The sequence below is a fragment of the Thunnus thynnus genome, chromosome 24, assembly GCF_963924715.1.
Source record: "Thunnus thynnus chromosome 24, fThuThy2.1, whole genome shotgun sequence".
Lineage (NCBI taxonomy): Eukaryota > Metazoa > Chordata > Actinopteri > Scombriformes > Scombridae > Thunnus > Thunnus thynnus.
In genome coordinates this window covers 10,722,899-10,741,541 of record NC_089540.1, presented here as the reverse complement: position 1 = coordinate 10,741,541, position 18,643 = coordinate 10,722,899, and the positions used below count along the sequence as shown (strand labels likewise).

At 40.3% G+C, this 18,643-nt stretch overlaps 2 protein-coding genes across 5 annotated transcripts; both read right to left on the bottom strand.

Annotated features, from left to right (window-relative positions):
* Window positions 1–184: 184 nt before the first annotated feature.
* Window positions 185–6,513, bottom strand: LOC137176882 (ras-related protein Rab-9A-like). Of its 4 annotated transcripts, XM_067582896.1 has the most exons (4): window positions 6,373–6,495; window positions 4,734–4,848; window positions 3,699–3,733; window positions 185–2,177 (listed from the first exon to the last, which is right to left on the bottom strand). In XM_067582896.1, the coding sequence occupies exon 4, from the start codon at window positions 2,110–2,112 to the stop codon at window positions 1,507–1,509; it is 606 nt and encodes a 201-aa protein (XP_067438997.1). In that variant the 5' UTR covers window positions 2,113–2,177; window positions 3,699–3,733; window positions 4,734–4,848; window positions 6,373–6,495; the 3' UTR covers window positions 185–1,506. The 4 variants fall into 4 exon arrangements, with proteins under 4 accessions (XP_067438997.1, XP_067438995.1, XP_067438996.1 ...); XM_067582894.1 differs by lacking the exon at window positions 4,734–4,848 and having other exon boundaries at window positions 6,373–6,513; XM_067582895.1 differs by lacking the exon at window positions 4,734–4,848 and having other exon boundaries at window positions 6,350–6,473.
* A 1,278-nt stretch (window positions 6,514–7,791) lies between these two features.
* Window positions 7,792–14,196, bottom strand: LOC137177164 (transcription elongation factor A N-terminal and central domain-containing protein). Its single transcript, XM_067583292.1, has 2 exons — window positions 11,003–14,196; window positions 7,792–10,843 (listed from the first exon to the last, which is right to left on the bottom strand). The coding sequence occupies exon 2, from the start codon at window positions 10,836–10,838 to the stop codon at window positions 9,843–9,845; it is 996 nt and encodes a 331-aa protein (XP_067439393.1). The 5' UTR covers window positions 10,839–10,843; window positions 11,003–14,196; the 3' UTR covers window positions 7,792–9,842.
* Window positions 14,197–18,643: the final 4,447 nt, after the last annotated feature.

Genomic DNA, 18,643 nt, shown 5'->3' with positions numbered 1-18,643 from the left:
AAAGGCCAGCATGTCAAGCCTCAGTCTTTCAAACTTATGATACATGAGCTCCATCTGGTGGATAAAGTGGGTACTGCTCTTCAAAAGATATATTTGTTATCCTCTCCTGTATTTATTGTGGAATAAATTAGGGTTTTCAAAACTAAGCGATTTTAAATAAGACAGAAAAGACAGTTTTCTTCAGTTTCGTTGTCAGCCACTGTTTTATTTCCAGTGTTAAAAATGTCGGGAGTCATTTTCCTTAATAAAGAAGGTGGCGCTGATAAAGATCACACACGCCCACAGTGTGTTTTTATTAGTCATCTGAAATTTACATCAGCAATTCAAAGTTCATCTGTGTTCTCCATTTTTCATAGTGAGAGAAGGGGTGGTGATCGAAATATACTGAAATACAGGTGAAAACAATATCAACCGCTTGTTTGGAGTCTCATGCTAGCTCTTTTTCTTCTTCAGGGAAACTCCAAATTACATAACAGAGGCTACTACAGAATAGAAAATAAAAGATCTATATCTAAAAAATGTTAGATTATAAAATCTCGTTGATCATTTCAAAGTAATGGGCACAGTAGACATTCTCATTCATTCATCTACTACATGGGTAATGGCTAAATTTAAAGGTTCATATTTGTTTGACAATGCACACATTTTAGGTACTTTATATATAGTGTACATGAAGAGTTTGAGTTATAGATGGAAAATTAACATTTTATATATCTCAACTAAAATTAATAGACAATATTGGCTTGTTTTATACAAAAAACATTTTACCAGCACCAGAAAAACATTAATAACTTACATTTAGTTGTTGTCTAATAGTTTATGTATTAAAAGACTGCATGTTGTTAAATTAATGTGCTGTTTAAGGACAATCAGCATTAAATAGGACACATTATTTTAGTTGTAAACATGGCTGTACGGTTTCTGCGGAGTGAATAGCATTATTGCTGTATTGTAGTTGAATATGAGTCATGCATCTGCTTCTATGGGCAGAACACAATCACAGCACTTCTCTTTTTGTGGACTAAAAGTTGCAGCCACAGCTCAGTGACGTCAAAACTGGTTTTTCACCTTTCAAAATGCAGTTTGAAATGCTTTGTGATCAGAGAACTGTTGCTACTTTAAAGCTGGTTTAGTTTTTATGCCATTTTATGCCATTTTCAGTCATTCACGTCAACCTCAGATATAACTGAAGTTCGTCTCAGACCACAAATGTGTCTATAAAACCTGCAAGACATCAGATTTTTTTTAGATTAAAAAAAGTTTTTTTCTCCCTTGTGTGGTGTGAATGCTGAACATTGGCACAAAATATTGTCAGTTTTGGTCTAAAAACATTAAGACTGGATTACAAAAGTCATCCAGGTCAAAAGTCTAACCGAAATGATCATGTAGCTGCTGATCAAACGCCATCAGTTCCTCTTTCTGCAGAGTCACAAACCACACTCAGACATACAGTATGTGTCAACTTCAGGAGCATCACATGAGCTCCTGCTGGGTCACCATCTCCACTCAGCAGCAGTTGGGTTCAGAGTGAGTCTTCCTCTGCAAGTCCACTGTGTTGGTGTGGATGAGGTGGTCAGCTCTGTCGTCCAACGCCAGAATACGGCGTACAGCCTCCTCGAAGGCTGATGCTACATTAGTAGCATCCTTGGCGCTTGTCTCAAAGTATGGGTGTCCGCCATTCTCGCGACACCACTGCCGTGCATCCTCCCCTGACACCTGCCGCTCGGGGACATCCAGTTTGTTGCCAAGCACCACAAAGGGGAAGTTGTCTGGGTCCTTGACGTCAGCGTAGTAAGTGAACTCCTTCTTCCAGTTGGCCAGGTTGTGGAAGCTCTGTCCGTCGTCCACGCTGAAGGTGAGCAGGCAGCAGTCAGAGCCGCGGTAGAAAGGCGTGCGCAGGCTGCGGAAGCGCTCCTGACCCGCCGTGTCCCAGATCTGCAGCGTGACGCTGTGGCCGTCCACCTCCAGCTCCTTGTTGAGGAACTCCACGCCGATGGTGTGGAAGAGGTGCGAGTCGAACTTGTTGGTGACGTAGCGGTTCATGAGCGATGACTTGCCCACGCCGCCGTCACCCAGAAGGATCACCTTCAAGAGAGCTGACTTAGACATCATGGCTGAAGGCTTGTTAGGCTGCACGGAAGGTTTGGAGACACCAACAATGACGAGAGGACTTTCACCTGCAAAAGCACAAAAACTTTAAATCAGCTGAGACAGAAAAAGTGCAGAAAACCACATCCACAATCTTGTTTTATCTATCTCTGTTTTTTTCTCCACATTTAATTTTTACATTTTTGAGAAAGAATCCCTTAAAAAATGTTTTTCAAAGCATTATTACTATTCTATGTTAAATAGTGATACTTAATGGCTATGTTAGACCATGATAGACTCAGTCTGAGCCTGTTTATTTTTGTGTTTGTGTAAATTTTGTTAGTTAGTATTACCACACTGGGGTATATTATTTAGTATGTAGAATGTTGGGCTCCGATAGTTGTCCAAGTTGTTAAAATACCTGCTATGCTATTGGAGTCTAACAAATGACTTCTTGAATCCTTTATCTGCTCTTTCTCTTTCATCAGCAAAGAGAAAGGTACAAAATATTCAGGCAGCCATTTAGCTAAATAGCAAATATATTGTTTGACAAAACTTAGCATGAAGTCACTTGACCATGTTTATTTAGTTAAACCACAAGATGTGGCTGAAAGCTACGTACATTTTACAGTAAGTGGCGTTTTTGCTAAGAATTTCATTAAACTGCGCTTTCCAAGGTCAATAATGAACATTCAAGCTCAGCAGATACATGATCTAGCAAAACGTTTAGTTCTTTGAATATCGCATCTTGCGTATAACGGCCAATATGTGTAGTATTTTTAAATTTCTTTACTTTGGCACCATCTCATGGTCGTATCAAGAATTACACCATCAGAACTATTGAAAAAAAGGTGTTATACTCAAGAAATATATATCCAAACTTAAAATAATTCATAGTTTTTGCAATTTTTGTTTCAATAAACAATGGCAGCATTTATATAGCAAATTCTAAACGATTCATATTCAGTAAGTAAATTTGATAGAGCATCTCATTCAATTAAATCACTAAACAAAGAACACTATGGGACTGTTCTGACAGCGCGGTGTTCATACTGTCTATGTACTGTATATACTCATACTTACAGAGAACTATTATGCTTACATGTATGAGTGATTTGGAAACAGCTCATACTGAAACCAAGCAGAATTCCTCTTAAGCACAGTTTTAATGTTAGTAGGTCTTTGTCAGACAATGCGACAGTCAGTTTGACACTGGGTGTGTTGGTACTTTTATTTAATTAAGCAGTGACTGCAGTGAGTTTGTACCTTACGCCTCACAGATAAAGTTGTGTTTGAGATAAGAACAAACTTCTCAGCCAACTTTCACTTTATCCCCAACTGAAAAATAAAAACTAATGCAGACTGTTTACATCTTTTCCTCACACTCGCACTAATTAAAGTCAGTCAACTAGCTAATCCTATTAAACAGCCTCAGCCCCCTCATTACACTATGCAACTAATGAACTTCATACACTGTGTGTACTGTATGCATGAAACGATCCATGCTGTGCATCACATGGACGCTGATCACAGGACCCAGTGAGTCGTCCACAAGTGATGACATTCAACACGGTCAACAGCAGACAAAAGCATTTGAAACCATTTCTCACCGTTATGTCTGCACACGGCTCATTTTCTTTAAAATCTGAAGGAGAGAGAGAGAGAGGAAAAAGAGATTATTTAACTCCACAGATCTCCAAGTGGCCGAGGGCACTCAAGAGGCTCAGCTGGAAAAAATGCGGATTTAAGTGCAAATTTAATCCCGTACCACACACTTGCATACTTTACATACTGCTTCACTCCACCCACATCCCAGAACAAATCTCTTGAGAGGAAGGTGGGAGTTCTAAATGCGAGCGAGGAGGAGCTTTGGATCAGTTCATCCATCACAGTTCAGATAGTAAGATGGAGCAGAGTGAGATTGTAGCGTCTCCTCACTCATCCATCACTGGTTGTCACAGTGTAAGGAAGCGAGTGGGTGCTACGGCTGCAACTGATGACTTTTTTCATTAACGGTTAATCTGCTGGTTAATCATTCAGTCTGTAAAACGTCAGCAAATCAGGACGAGTCCCAGAGTCCAAGATTACGTCTTGTTTTGTCCGACCAACAGTCAAAAACATGAGAACTTAAATAATTATTAGATTATCAAAACAGTCGCAGATGAATCCACTGCTAATTTACTGATTGATCCATTTAGAGCTGCGACAATTAGTAGAAAATGAATCAGCAACTATTTTGATAATTGAATAATCATTTCAACCATTGTTCCAGCAAAAATGCCAAAAATTATCTGCTTCCAGCCTTTATAAAATGTGACGATTCTCTGTTTTTCTTTATCATACATGACACTAAATCAAATATCTTTTGTTTTTGGACTATTCAGACAAAGCAAGCAAATTAAAGACATCACAGGGGCTTCTATGAAATTATGAATGCAAGTTTTTCACTATTTTGTAACATTTTGCCTTCTAAAGTTGCAGCCCCAGATAAATCCACTAATCATTGTAGCTCTAATGGATAACAAATACTGGTATAAATACTTCTCTTCGTGCATTTAACTTAAGTATGTGTTGGGCCAAATGTACAGCAACCACTCTCAAGAAATACTCCACAAAAATCTATCTTTCCACTAACAAATTCTTACCCCCTTGTGGGCCTGAAACGTGGCTGTAAAAAGTTCCGCTCACGTTCGCTTCACAGAGGACAGCAGCTGCAGTCAACTTGGATTCACAATAGTTGCAATGCTTCTAAATCAGCTCCTGCAACATAATCGATTACTCTGCTATTAATCTGTACGTTCAGGCACAGTCATAGTTTCTCCACACTGTGGCTAAATACACTACTCCCGTGTCACGCTACAAGCCTACAGCGGGTGATTATGTCACACTCGAAGATACATTTTGTAAGTGGAGTATTTCTTCACACCTAGAGTTATCTAACTAATGTATGTCTTAGGACAAGATTGACCAAATCCACATCTTATTGGACATTAAAGACTTGAATGAAGTGAAGAGTTAAGTCCCTGAGTTGGGATTCAGTGCTTATAGGCTGCGCTATCACATGAACTGGCAGCAGAATGCATTTTCAGCCTAAAGACACAAAATCTGGTAAATGATGTCTTTGTCTTGGGACCTTTAAAAACACAGACTCCAGCGACGCTCCTGTCATTTCTTCTGGGGAAGCATTAACATTTGTAAACGAGAGCAGGAATGAATGAACACACACAGACAGACACACACACCCACACACACACACACACACACACACACACACACACAGGAGTCATGTGCCTGGTTCAGCAGCAGGCTACTATTTAAAGAGGAGGCTGTTCTGCTGGATTATTTCCAATAAAATCACATATAAACACATAATTTGATTTAGGTCCACAAAATGCAATATTTCTATTGGTGTTTTCTAAATGCAGAGCAAGAACAGATATGCTAAATCAGCAGGATAACAGAGAGACATGGTAGGAGAGTTTGGTCAGGTGACACCTCTGCTGTGGGTGAGGAAATAACATGCTTCCTATCAATAAACCAGATTTATTGATAGGAAACAGGAAACTCAAACAGCGTGATAAAAAGGTCGAAAACAGCATTTTAAAGTTTACTTTGTAACTTTGCCAACGTCTAAATCAAAGTACAGTTAACTGTTTGCACTGAAAATATTATTAAATCATAAATACAGCTTTGTTTGCTGTAATACTTTATCTAATGGAGCTTGAAAGGATCCATTTTCGGACACTCAGTCGATCATGGTGAATGTTATCCATCTGTTACTCCCCTTTATTCTTCTCCAGCATGACTTCTACTTTCTTTCTCCACTCTTGTTGAAAAAAAAGAGTTCAAAAAATGTGGAAATGTAGGCAATGATGGATACAACATCATGGAAAATACAAGTGGTTAACCGCGACAACTTGTGAAAAAGCAGACTCGCCTGACTGATTTCAGTTAGCATAAAATGACCTAAAAAACAGACGTTTATTGATACAAAAACTAGCCTACGAGTGCATTGAGGTGTCTAAATATGAAAAATCGCTTGCCTGTGTTATGTCGTCGTCAAAATGTTGAGGAAACTATGGGGAAAAGCACGACTGCGCTGGATTCGTCCGATAATGGAAGCTTTTCCACAAACTGCAGCTGTCCGATAATGGACGCGCTAACAGTTGCACACTCGCCACTTTACCGGCGGGTTAAAACGACAGCAAATGGACATTTTTTGTCATTGAAATAAAACTTTTCCTTTCTCAGTTAAGTGTACCTGTCGGTGTGGCGGTTAAATACCTGTCATTCATCCCGGGAGGGTGATGCTGTCAGCCGGTGTCATGGCGCTCCGGATGGTGTCCCCGCAGTTCTCTGGACCCTCAGCCGCTGATGACGCTCATATGACCCGAGTGTGTCACGGTTGGTGCTAGATTGGATCAGCCGGAGGGTGGAACTCTCGCGATATCTTAATAATAACCTATACAAAACCCTAACGCTAGCCTCGCGAGAGTTTGTCCCTCCGGCTGGAAACCATCCTCCACTCATCATGCGCTTTCCTGGATGCGGTCAGACATGTGCATCCACATTTGATTTTGTGTTTGATCTTTTGGAATTATTGAATTAAAGGCTCTAAAATTTAGAGATTAGGTCGACATTAAAACTAGTCAAATTATGTATGACTGAAAACATGCAGAACACTTAGTAAGTTAAAAAATGTTTCAAAATAACTTACTGTCACTCAAGACAAGGGGTTGCTTTGACCCAGTTTTAGTGTTTTGGTTTTTTTTTTAACTCTAGGGTTATTTACTCAAACTACAGCTTGTTATAATCTACTCTACTCTTTTTAAACTTACCCATCACAGTTTGTTATTGATTGTTAATAACTTTTGAATGTCTATGTATCTTTTGAATGTCATATGCACATCGTTTTGTACAAGAAACTATAAATTTGTGTCAGTTTTTAGCTAAAGCTTGTAACACTGAGTCAAAATAACAGTTTGCTTCTGGGTAAAGTTAACCCTATGTTGTACTGGTGCTATATTGACCCAAACTGGGTAAAATTTTAACCCCGTTTAGTGTGTAGACAACAGTTGGAAACCACTGGTTCAAAGGACCTGACAGTGTGGGATATAAATTGTATATTACTGCAATATTCCTTGTACAATGCTCTTGCCCTGCATTAATGTGCAAAGATTATAACAATTTATGCCTATTAAAGTGGGTTGAAATTGTTTTCTTGTAAACTAGACACTTCATATATGACAACTCCAACATCTTACTTCTGTCAAGTATATTTTACCTGTTTGTGTGTGAACGATGACGATTACACACAACTGATTTGACAGGCCACCATGACCTAAAGGGTGAAAGCCGTCATCCAACACAACACCCACAAGATAGTGAGCGGATCTGAGAGCGGACACAGGACAGATAAATGCCAGAGATAGTGAGAGAGAGAGAGAGAGAGAGAGAGAGAGAGAGAGAGAGAGAGAGAGAGAGAGAGAGAGAGAGAGAGAGATACCACACAGCCACACTCCTACTGTATCTGACTGACAAGATACAGCTGCTCCATATCTGATGACATTCGATTAACCATGAAGAGGGGGATTTTCGTTGCAGGGGAATTTTATCTTTGGATGTCTCTGATTTGCGCCGAAGAACATTCTCAACGGGAGGAACACAAACGGTGAAAGAAATGAAAATAAAGAACAGAGTAAATCCACTTCAAGGAGCTATATTTGCATGATGGAGGTGTGCATCTCATGCACTTTCAGTTCAAAAATGTAGAAGTTTTACACCAAAATGAGATCTACAAACATGTGACATGAAAGCAGAACTATTGGTCTCACAGTGTGACTAATATTTGCTGCATGTCCTATAACTGGCCTATACAGTCTGATGTGGATTGAAAACAGGAACACAAGTGCTTAACACACAAAAAAACCCACATTTAAATACATTTAAAGAGTGATTTAAACAGCTTTTGGCCTGTACAGTAAAGGCCCCTCGATATGATGTCACAGTGACGTGTAAATGAGTCATTGTGCCACGTTGGCTAAATGCATGGAGAGTGGAGGACCATGGGATTTCCGTCCCAGAGGCAGTTCGGAACGGCAGATTACTGACTCACATGCTCACCGTTTTCTAAGGTCACATGTCTCATCTACTGGATTCAGTTTGCTGCAAATGAATGGGATATTGTAGCTGGCTGGAAGCATGTTTCTTCTTCTTTTTTAAAAAAAAAAGAATTTACCCAGAATTCATGCTGAGAATTACTTCTTAAAAGTGCAACAGAATACGCACAATTATACATCAGTGAGGGCAAAGGTCAAGGCCTCTGCGGCTTTTCTTCTGACCAGAAAATGTTCATGTAAGAAAGAGAAGCCAGGAAAAGCAGTAACTTGAGCTACTGTAAGTAAAGCTAAACTGAAGGGCAATTAGAGAGAGTGGAGGAGACAGGAAATGATTCAGCGGGAAGAGGATGACAAAAGCTACTTCTTAAAAAGATGTGGTTTCAGCCTGCAACTGCAATAGGCAGTGACTCAGCTTTTCTGCCTGCTGGAGAAAGATAGTAATGGATTTATGGCAAGTTTTCTATTAAAAGTCCAAATTTAGACATGCAAAATACAAGATAAATCCTAAAATATTCACTGTCTCAACCACCAGTATGCGCTCCATACTGCAAGAATGCTGTCGTTCGTTTCCACTCTGCATTCCTCTGACCATTCCTCCCGTTTCAGTATTAAAGAAAATACTAGACGCATCCAACAGGCTGTAAGAACGTCTTTTTGTCTCCATTTTGTTGACGCATATCAGCACTTCTGAGTTGAAATATTACACCTTTCAACACTCATAAGCTTTGACCACAAAGTTTTGATAGCCAACATGTTGTAAAAGGTTTTCTCAACTCACACAGAGTCATGAAATCTTTCAACTGCGGTGGCAACAGGAAAACCACAAAAATAAGGCAGTTTCACAACGACAGTTTGTCGTTTTATGAAGCGGAAATTTCCCAAAATCTAGCTCCTAAAAGGTCAATACTTTTTGATGTTTTGTTTTATCTTCTATAATGGTGAACTGATTTTTTTAGGCCTTGGACTGTTGGTCGGACAAAACAAGCAATACAGGCATTTTATTGACACTTATAGACCAAATATTTCATCAATAAAGAAAGTAATCGTTAGACATTAAAGTATAGGTTCACAATTTTTCAAGTTTGTCTTAAAACAACAGTCAGGAGCCCAAATGAATTCTGAAACAGGTTTTCCTCACTGTAATCATTCTTCCTGTTCATATTGACTATTAAAAGGTTTATCTGAATTATCTCATATGAGGCTCCAGCAGTCTGAGTTAGTCATATCAAGTGGATATCTGCCACATTTACAGTCTCATTAGCACATAATTCCTCCTTTGTGTTTCCTTGTACAGTGTTTCCCTGTTGAGCTGCAGTGGAAATATAGTAACAAAAAGAGGGACTTTGGCACTAAAAAGACTGCAATGTTGAAAGATATCTACTTGATTTGACTCATTTCAATGTTGAAGCTTCATATTATCTTAAAATAAACGTTTAAATAAATTTTTCCACAGAAGAAGGACTGTGGATTTTGGCCCCCATCACTTACATTGTAAGTGCATCATGAAGGGATCTTCTAATGGTCGGTATAAACAGGAGGAATGATTACAGCAAGAAAAACATGTGTCAATGTTTATTTGGGCTCCTGACTGTTGTTTTAAGACAGACTTGAAAAATTGTAAACCCATCCTTTAATTTAGAGGCAGACCCAGCTGCTGTGGTACCACTGCTGCCCACATCTGCTGCAGGTCACAAAGGTCATTGCGTCCTCATCAGGGCCTCCCGGCCGCACCCACGCAGGCAGGAACAGGGCACCACGGGACACCTGCGTCACCCTGCAGTCTGACCCGCCGCACCGCTTGCAGCGGATCTTCTGCGTCTCTATTCCCTCCACACCTTGAGGGAGCTGCCTCTCGGTCACACCCTGGGATGAGTATTGCTCCCTCAGCTGCCGGAGCTCCACGTTGGCCATCTCCTCCACCGACATCTGGGTGAAGGCCTCAGGAGACAGGGAGCAGCTCAGGAGGCCCTGCCGAAGATGTCCATTTTTGGGATTCCTCAAGTTGGCGACCTTGCTTCTCACACAGGCTTTGTACTTGACCTGACTGGATGTGTGGAGTTTGTGGATGTGCTGCTCTACGTCTCCAGCCAGGTCTGCAGCTTTGTCCTGTTCAGAAGGTTCAGGGCTGAGGGCGGCAAGGAGGAGCTGAACACATTTGGCTCTTACAGATGAGAAATCAGAAGATACAGAAGTGCTCTCTGCATCTTTAGCCATTAAGGATGGAGCGTCTTGTTCCACAGGGGCCTTCGCATTCTCCACAGCACCGTCACGTGTCTGCACTGAACTAGATTGGGAATCCCCCTGCTTGGAAAGCCCTTCATCTGGTAGAGAAACCCTGCAGGAGAGCTCAGGATCCTTGCCTTCCTCTGTGCATTTCACACCTCGTGTATCTTTGCTGTACTGTCTCTTCCACTTAGACAACAAGCACCTCGCTGCCTTCTTCACACCGTCATCAGAGCAGGTTTTCAGCAGCCTGTAGAGAACTTTGACAATGTCTGTTGTTTCCAGCTGCTCTGATGTGATGTGTGACTTATCAAGGTCACCGAGGAGGGTCAAGATGTTCCCATAGCTTCTGTCTGCACTGGATTTCTCTATTTGTAGAGCACAGTGGACTATTTCTTTTGCATCCATGGTGGCTGCAGAGAGAAGAAGGTCAAGTAATCTTTAAGAAAATGACCAATAAAGATGTATGAGCTCATGCCACTGACTGCAAATCAAATGTTTTGTTTCTACACAGCAGTATGTACCATTTGACATATTAAACCATTTCTTTGTGTGTGTTTGTGCTGGTTTACCTGAACTCCCTCATGGTTTGCAGAAAACTGCACACAAACAGGAATCCCAGAAACGTCTACAAGGGAGCGGCCATGTTGAATGTGTCTGCAGATTATGAAATTGCCTGAAGTGACCTCTAGATGGTGCAGCAGCCTCACAGAACCTGACCCTCAAGGAGCACTTGAAGAGTTATCACTTCCTTATGATGGGACTAAATATACTTGAAACTAAACTCACAATTTGCCCAGTATAACACCTCTTTTTGAAGGTTTTTTGCTTTTTTTTAAGCAGTTTGGGGTTGAGATTGAAGCCAAATTTCAAATGTGAGTCTGAGTAAATGGGGTGAATCTTATAATCTTCCCATAATATTCCCATAAAATCTTAATGTCTCCTTAATATCACAGTAATATGGCATTGCACCTGTGTGATTTAGCTAAAAAGTTATTGTAGCTCTTTATGTAAAGATTAAGCGAGTGTATTTGGCTTTTTAGGTCACTCCCACTAAACCAAGCATGATGTTGAACACCTCTGTGGTTAGATGACTGTTTATTTCCACAACTGTTCTCTATGCTCTGACAATGACAACAAAGCTGGATTAACCTCAGCATCAAAACACAGAAAAAGTCGAGGGCATGACCCAGCAGTCGAAGGATTAAAGTATTCAATAATGAGAAAATGTAGTTAATCTGTGTGACTTGTAATTTACCTTTTTTTTCCTGCATGGTTGTGATACAGATTGAGGATTTGCATCAGCTACAGTGTTGAATGTTGGCGTGCAGAAACATGCAGCCTATACATACAAACAGCTGAGTGGCCTCCAGACAAGAATTTGAGAGTGGATGGTATCTCACAGCAAGATGAGGCAAGTCTTCAGCTCAAGTGGGATTATATGTTATGGAGGAAGGAAGATGAACGAGTGTTTAGGATAATTCATGGTTGTGGAACCAAGACAAGAAATCTTTCCATGCATCAAAACCCCGACAGCGGACAGTCTAGTACGCAGGTAGTTGTTATTATGCCCTCAGAGCCAATGAAATAGTTTGGTATAATCACATACTTGAGAGTGACGTGGGTGAATGACAAAAATAGATACTCTGGGCGGCTGAGAGGCAACATATGTACTCATGTAATTGTATTTGAATGGAAATGTTCACACATAATGTTACTGAGTATAGCAGCCAAATCTGAGTGTAATTTAGAGGCTGTATGAAAGTTATTTGGGTGGGGAGTGAGGCAAAATCCTAAGTTTAATTATTTTTCAAACTGAGACACTCCCTGTCCTCTAGGGCTGCAACTAATCATTATTCAAGTTTAATCTGTTGATTACTCTCCTGATAAACTTTTAATCATTTGGTCTACAGAATTTAAGAAAATAGCAGTTCCCCAGAGAGGAAGTTGACATCCTCAAATGTTTTGTCTTGTTCAACCAACAGCCCAAAATCCTGAGATATTCTTTTCACTATCATAGAAAATAAAGAAAACCAGGAAATGTTCAAATTTATCTTGTTCATATTTCTCAGATTCTGTTTTGTTGTGTTGGATGTGATTGTTGTAAAGTAATGTGTTTATGTGTAACTTTGTGAAACCAATTTTATGCTGCCATTTTTGCCAGGTCTCCCTTTTAAAAGAGATGATTTATCATAGATTCCCTGGCTAAGTAAAGGTTTTTTGTTTGTTTGTTTTTTAGATACATTTAAGCTGCAAGTTTTAGCAAATTTTGGTCATTTTTTCTTGAAAAAAAATCTACTGAAATGACAAATCAACTATCAAAATTGTTGCTGATTCATTAATTTGCTGTCGATCTACTTATCGACTGATCGGCCAATTGCTTCAGCTATCCTTTAAGCAAAGAAGAAAAAGAAAAATACACAACCCTCCCCTTCTTCTGCTCCCCCCTCATGCCCTCAACATTTTCACACAATTCTTTAGAGGAAAGTTTCCTCTAAAACACACTTAAATTTAATTATTCTGCCTACAGTATATAGGATGTATTATATCTTCTTGTCTGTTATGGTTATAATGGATTTGGCAAAAGAAAAAAAGAAAAAGAAAAGTCCACTCTCTAATCTGTGATACAAAGGTTCCTTTGGAGAGGCTCCATTGATAGTTAATGTAAAACTAGTTGCCTTTGTGTACATAAATTAGACATAAATCAGATGAGAATTTGAGTTTTTACATCCAAATGAGCTTCTACTTCAGTAAAGCACATTTAATAGCAGCACCCCAATTCAAAGTACACTCTCATCAAATTACACGTCATTATTCACACACAAATACTTCCATGACATGTAAATAGATGAGCGGGGTGTCATTACGTAACCTGAAGTATGACATCACCCTTGTAATCTTGTATTAAAAAATTGCTTTCAAGATTCATGCAGCTTTGGGCCAATAGCGGTGGAGGGCCTGAGGGAAAACTGATACGGCGTCTCTTCGCATAATAGCTCCTGGCTCTCAAGTCTTCAAACGACGGCTTTTAAAACTCCAAATGGAAGTCGAAGATTCCGAGAGGCTTTTAGCAGCGTTAATGTTTAACTTTTCTTTCCGAACGCAAGTGTACACGGCTTGAAGATTTCTCTGGGGGCGTAGCAATGAGCAACATTTTAGTTTCAAGATGACGGGGAAGTTTGTTTGCTCTTTGCTCTTTTGGTTGTTATTCAGGAGAATTTGAACATGTACCCTTCCAGTCACAGGAGGGTCCCTCATCACAAACTGGGTGCTGTGCTTCTATATGTGTGGATTGAGATGGGTGGGGTCTGTCTCGGCCTTCAGTGGACATATGTAAGACCAAAAAAAGAAAAAAAGTCCCTTTCAGCAGTCAACACACACACACCGCGCTCCCTGCCTTTTGTCCCTCCAACCACACATGACTGGAATTCCTGAAAACACACTCAAGACTCCTTGTATCTTATCAAATGATTTCAATGCGGCCTGTCTGCACTTGTGCGCTCCTTATCTGTGGGAATGGAATTTTACCAGCACGCCGCCGCTGTGGCGCCCAGTCGCCGAGAGGTGGCGCTCTCTGCACTGTGCTGATTTCATTGGAGCTCTATGAGGAAGTGGAGTCCTGCTGTATCACATCCTGCTTTTGTTGTCTCCGCCTCTTGTGCAGACCACGCCACACTTGACGGTGTGTACGCATGAGCACACACACACACGAGCGCGCGCCCACTCACACACACACACACACACACACATACACATTACCCCGCCCTGAGCTTGAGAAATCCTGAAGAGGAGGAGGGAGGCTTTCTTGTTAAAGTGATCAGTTTCTTCATGGGCAGACATTCATGACAACATGGTAAGTCCCTGCAAGCCCACCCCCCACAACCTGAAACACCCCCAACACTCCAAACAAGTGTGTGTGCGTGTGCACATCAAGCAACACAAAAGAATAAAAGGTATTCACAAACATAATGTGGTTTTTTAAGGTAAATATCCACAATAGAAAGTGTTTGTCTTTCACTTTTACTGCGTTTTTACTCAATCGGATGTATTAAATATGATGAGGACAGTGTTTTTATTTACGTCGCCTCTTTTAACACATTTGGAGTTCAGGATGGTGCCGCCGCTGCAAAAAACACACGTGATAGACTGTTAAAGGCTGTGGTTTTCATGCTTTGTGAGCAAGATAGAGGTCTATTTTGTATCTGTGCTTAATGCTCTTGACAGTGTGTGTGTGTGTGTGTGTGTGTAGAGGGGGGGTTACCCATCACACACACACCCACCAGGGTGAGGGTGATCACAGTTGACTGGAGCCTTTTTTTTTTTTTTTTCCTTCTCTTTGTGTTTCTTTTGCCACATGGTTCATTTTGTTTTGACTGATACTCTGTAAGGTTTCCGTGTTCCTTGAGTTTCTATTTTGAGGGTTATAATGTAGACAAAGTGTCACAGTCTTTACTCAAACAGTTATTAAGTGTTGCACCGCCTCAGGCAGGAAATGAGATGCATGTAACCACAAAAACTAGCAACTGTTTTGTCTGCGCTGGCAGATCACAATATTGTCTTTTTCTTATAAAACTCTTGAATAAGGAAGTACAACTGATATGGGATGGTTTATGTGTGTGGAAGGTTGAGTCAAATACAGAATCACAAGATACAGTAACACTTAATATTGTGCAGTTTATGTTGCTGATTTCTAAGAATTTAAATTTGTGACACCTCCGGTAACGTGATGCAATACTTCTCTTAGTAATAGTACAGAGCAAAGTTGCATCCTCCAGTTGTGAGCTCTGTTATAATTTCTGTTTCTTATCAACTAACTAGCGGTGACCTCAAAACATAAGACAGAAAAATGAAAGAGGAGTATTTTTAATATCCTGCTCACACACATGACTTTCCTCTGAAGGATGTGACGTATAAATCCTCTGTGGTTACAACCATATGTTCCCTCTGTTGCACAAACAGTTATTCACATTGATTCATCACATTTGTTTTCCCATGAAACCCCCTCTTCCGCACACACACACACACCAACTGGACACATGCTTGGCCTTGTGGGAAATCCTCCACCAGCGGGCCCGGGTTACAAATAACCACATCCTCCCACATTGCTCGCAGTTGCAACTACCGGACTAACATTTGTAATATGATCGCAGCGCAAACTGTGCACAGGTGTGAGAGGCTGTTCGGTGGTCTTTAGTTTGGTTCAGCTGTGTGTAAGAGATATGGTGTTTAGGTGGCATCAAATAACTCCAATAAGAGTGTAAGGCCTTCCAAGTCAGTATTACTGAGAAAGTACGAAAAGCGTCCAACTGCGGACTGTCTGGGGACTCCAGGTCTACAAGCTAATGTGAAGAGAGTAGGGTCCCCAGATGTCACTTCTATTTGCTCTCTTTTTTATTTTATTTTATTAGATTAGAACACATTTCTTTGCTCAAGAGAGTTATTGTCAGTTAAAAAATTGCTAAACATTGACTCTTGTGTGTTAGGTGTCGAAGAAACATGCCGATAATACTCTGAAAAATATACAACCTAGTTGATGTTACATAAAATGCAGGTGACGTTAGCCTGTTGAAGAAGCTAACATTTGAAACTGAAAACATAAACCTCTTGTGGTGTTAGCAACAGTGTTTGATTTCAGAGACACAGCCTATGTGTGCCTACACCTTGAAAATCTATACACAATATAGAAATTATTAAACATTAATTCTCAGTATTTCTTAACTTCTTTCCACCCAGGATAAAAACATAACAATGCCATTGCTTCATTGACAAACACATCATACACAACAAGCTAATTTTTAACTGCATATTAGCTGGCTGTTTAACGTTAGCATGAAGTTAGATCCTACTCTAGTTTTTTCCTTGCTAATGCTGATATTAGCTACAAATGGTTTTATAAAAGACTGAAAATACATGTATATCTGCCCAGTAATACCTGAACTTTTCACTCTTTGTTAGGCTTTCTTGGATTTTTATTTCACATACTTTTTACACAGAAGATTCTGCAAAACAGAGTTATATTAGCTGTAATAGAAGTAGCCTTTGACCCTTATAGGCCTATACGTTTGTGGCAGAAAAGGACACTACTGACTTGCAGATTGAAATCATTTGTGAGTAAAAGGATATCAAGCAGTTACTCATGTTTGGAACGCATAGCCAATGAATTGAGGGCACATGACTCATATATGGTGGTGGAATCAGACTCTGTATGTTTCCACATCTAACATTTCTTACAGCGACAGGTCACCATATGAGGGATGGAAGTCATACATATGTTGCATTATAGTATGTGAAGAACTTTTTTATCTCAGTGCTTCAAATAAAGATAATGATTATTATCATTATCATACATTTTATCACAGTTGTCATCTGCTGGAATTTTGCAAACAAAAGAGTAAATACACTGATTTTACATGTCTAGGAGCTAAGTTAAATATCTACCTGTATGACAAGGTTTGAACAGGTGTGATTTAGTGCATGGAAGATAAGAGCTGAAAGTGCTTTTGTCTGGGAGGGCTGCACCCTGCGTGTAAATGACCACTGTAGCAGAAGGCTTTTGTCTAACGTGACTCATTGTGTATCATATCTTGTCTTACTGCAGCCAAGCAGATATGAAAATGAAGCAGGAAAGATAGTTTTATTGGGATCAACTTCTGTCTTAATTCCTTTGAAACAGAATACCCAAGATGATTCTGCTTTTTTTGGTGTAAGAATTAAGACAAGGTCAATGCAACTATCAAACATGTCCCAAGTATTTTTTCCAGAGAAAGCACAGAGGCAGTATGAACTGTCCTTTTTACATTTTTAGCCTTCTCTCCCCCCTTTCTCTGGTAATTTCCGTTGGGTGATTGAGTCTGAATTCCAGATATCCCACAGTTAAGATTCATGAGCCTGCGGTGTGCGTGGATAGGACACTTTTTAACCCCTTCACTCTCTTCCGCCTTTCTTTCTCCTCTTCTTCCCTTTCTTCTTCCTCTTTCTCCTTTGTTTCCCTCTCCTCACCTTCCTCTCCTTCTTTTTCTCTTCCTCCACATCACTGCTCCTCTCACCCCCCCTGCAGATTTACCAAACACATTCCTCCTCCCCCTCCTACATCCTCCATTTCTCCTCTCTCGGCGCCTGTCCTCCGCTTCAGCCGTCTGATGGATGCATGATTAGAAAGCCCGGAGAATCAGAAATGGTTTGCCGCAGGGGCTGACATGAAAAAAGGAGTGGAAGATAGAGAAAAAAAGTGAGAAAGACAGTGTGGGATGAGGTGTGTTACTGGACTGAGATTGGACACAAGTCATGGGAATGCACCCACATGCATGTACTGTATTCGTTTACACGCTCACACACGCTTTCACAAATTCCTGCTTGGTCATGTGGCAAAGTCATCAACAGCCAACTGAGAGCAGGAGTCACCACATATCTGTTTCTCTCTCTTTGACTAATCAACAAAAGACACACACACACTGTTTAGTTTGAGCCATGAGATGAGAAGACGCTGTGAACAGATAAGGTGTCAAAAAGGGTGTGATCACACCTACGGTTGGTTTTTTTGGGTCAGAACAGAATAAAAACACTGAAAAATATGTGCATTTAGTTTCACATGGCCGGCATATATGATTTAAACAGGATTGAAAGCATGACTATGCAACATTTCAAAGAAGAAATAACGCAATCTTCCTTCCTCACAAATGAAAAGTTGAGTTCATAAGCAATAAAACACACCTTTGCTCATTTCATTACACTCAAACCTTTTGCTACAACAGCCTCACTTGGTCTTGTATGACCAGTAGCTTGTGGTGGCTAATGTTAGCAAACTTTAGATAGCTAGAAGCTGCCTATCTGACATTAATGAGGAGGTTTGCTGATTTTATGACTCTTTTTCTACTAGTGCTCATGTTACACTACATTTTAACTCTTTATCTAGCTCTCTGTTTGGTCTCCAATGTCTCCTCAGAGAAATATCTTGCTCTTTAGTAGCTAAATGGTCCACCATGATGACTGGCTAGTTGCTAACTTTGTCTATCTTATCAGTATCGTTAACATCAGGCTTCCGGAGCTTTAGCCGGGAATGTTTTGTGACTAACTCTGAATCTTTATAACAGAGGAAAAAACCTATAATTGTCAGGAAATGTAATTAATTTAATTCCAGACCACCAACAATCCTTGCTGCTGCCTGTGTGTGGATGTAGTACAGACTGAGGGAGTGGGAAGGACTGGGTAACATC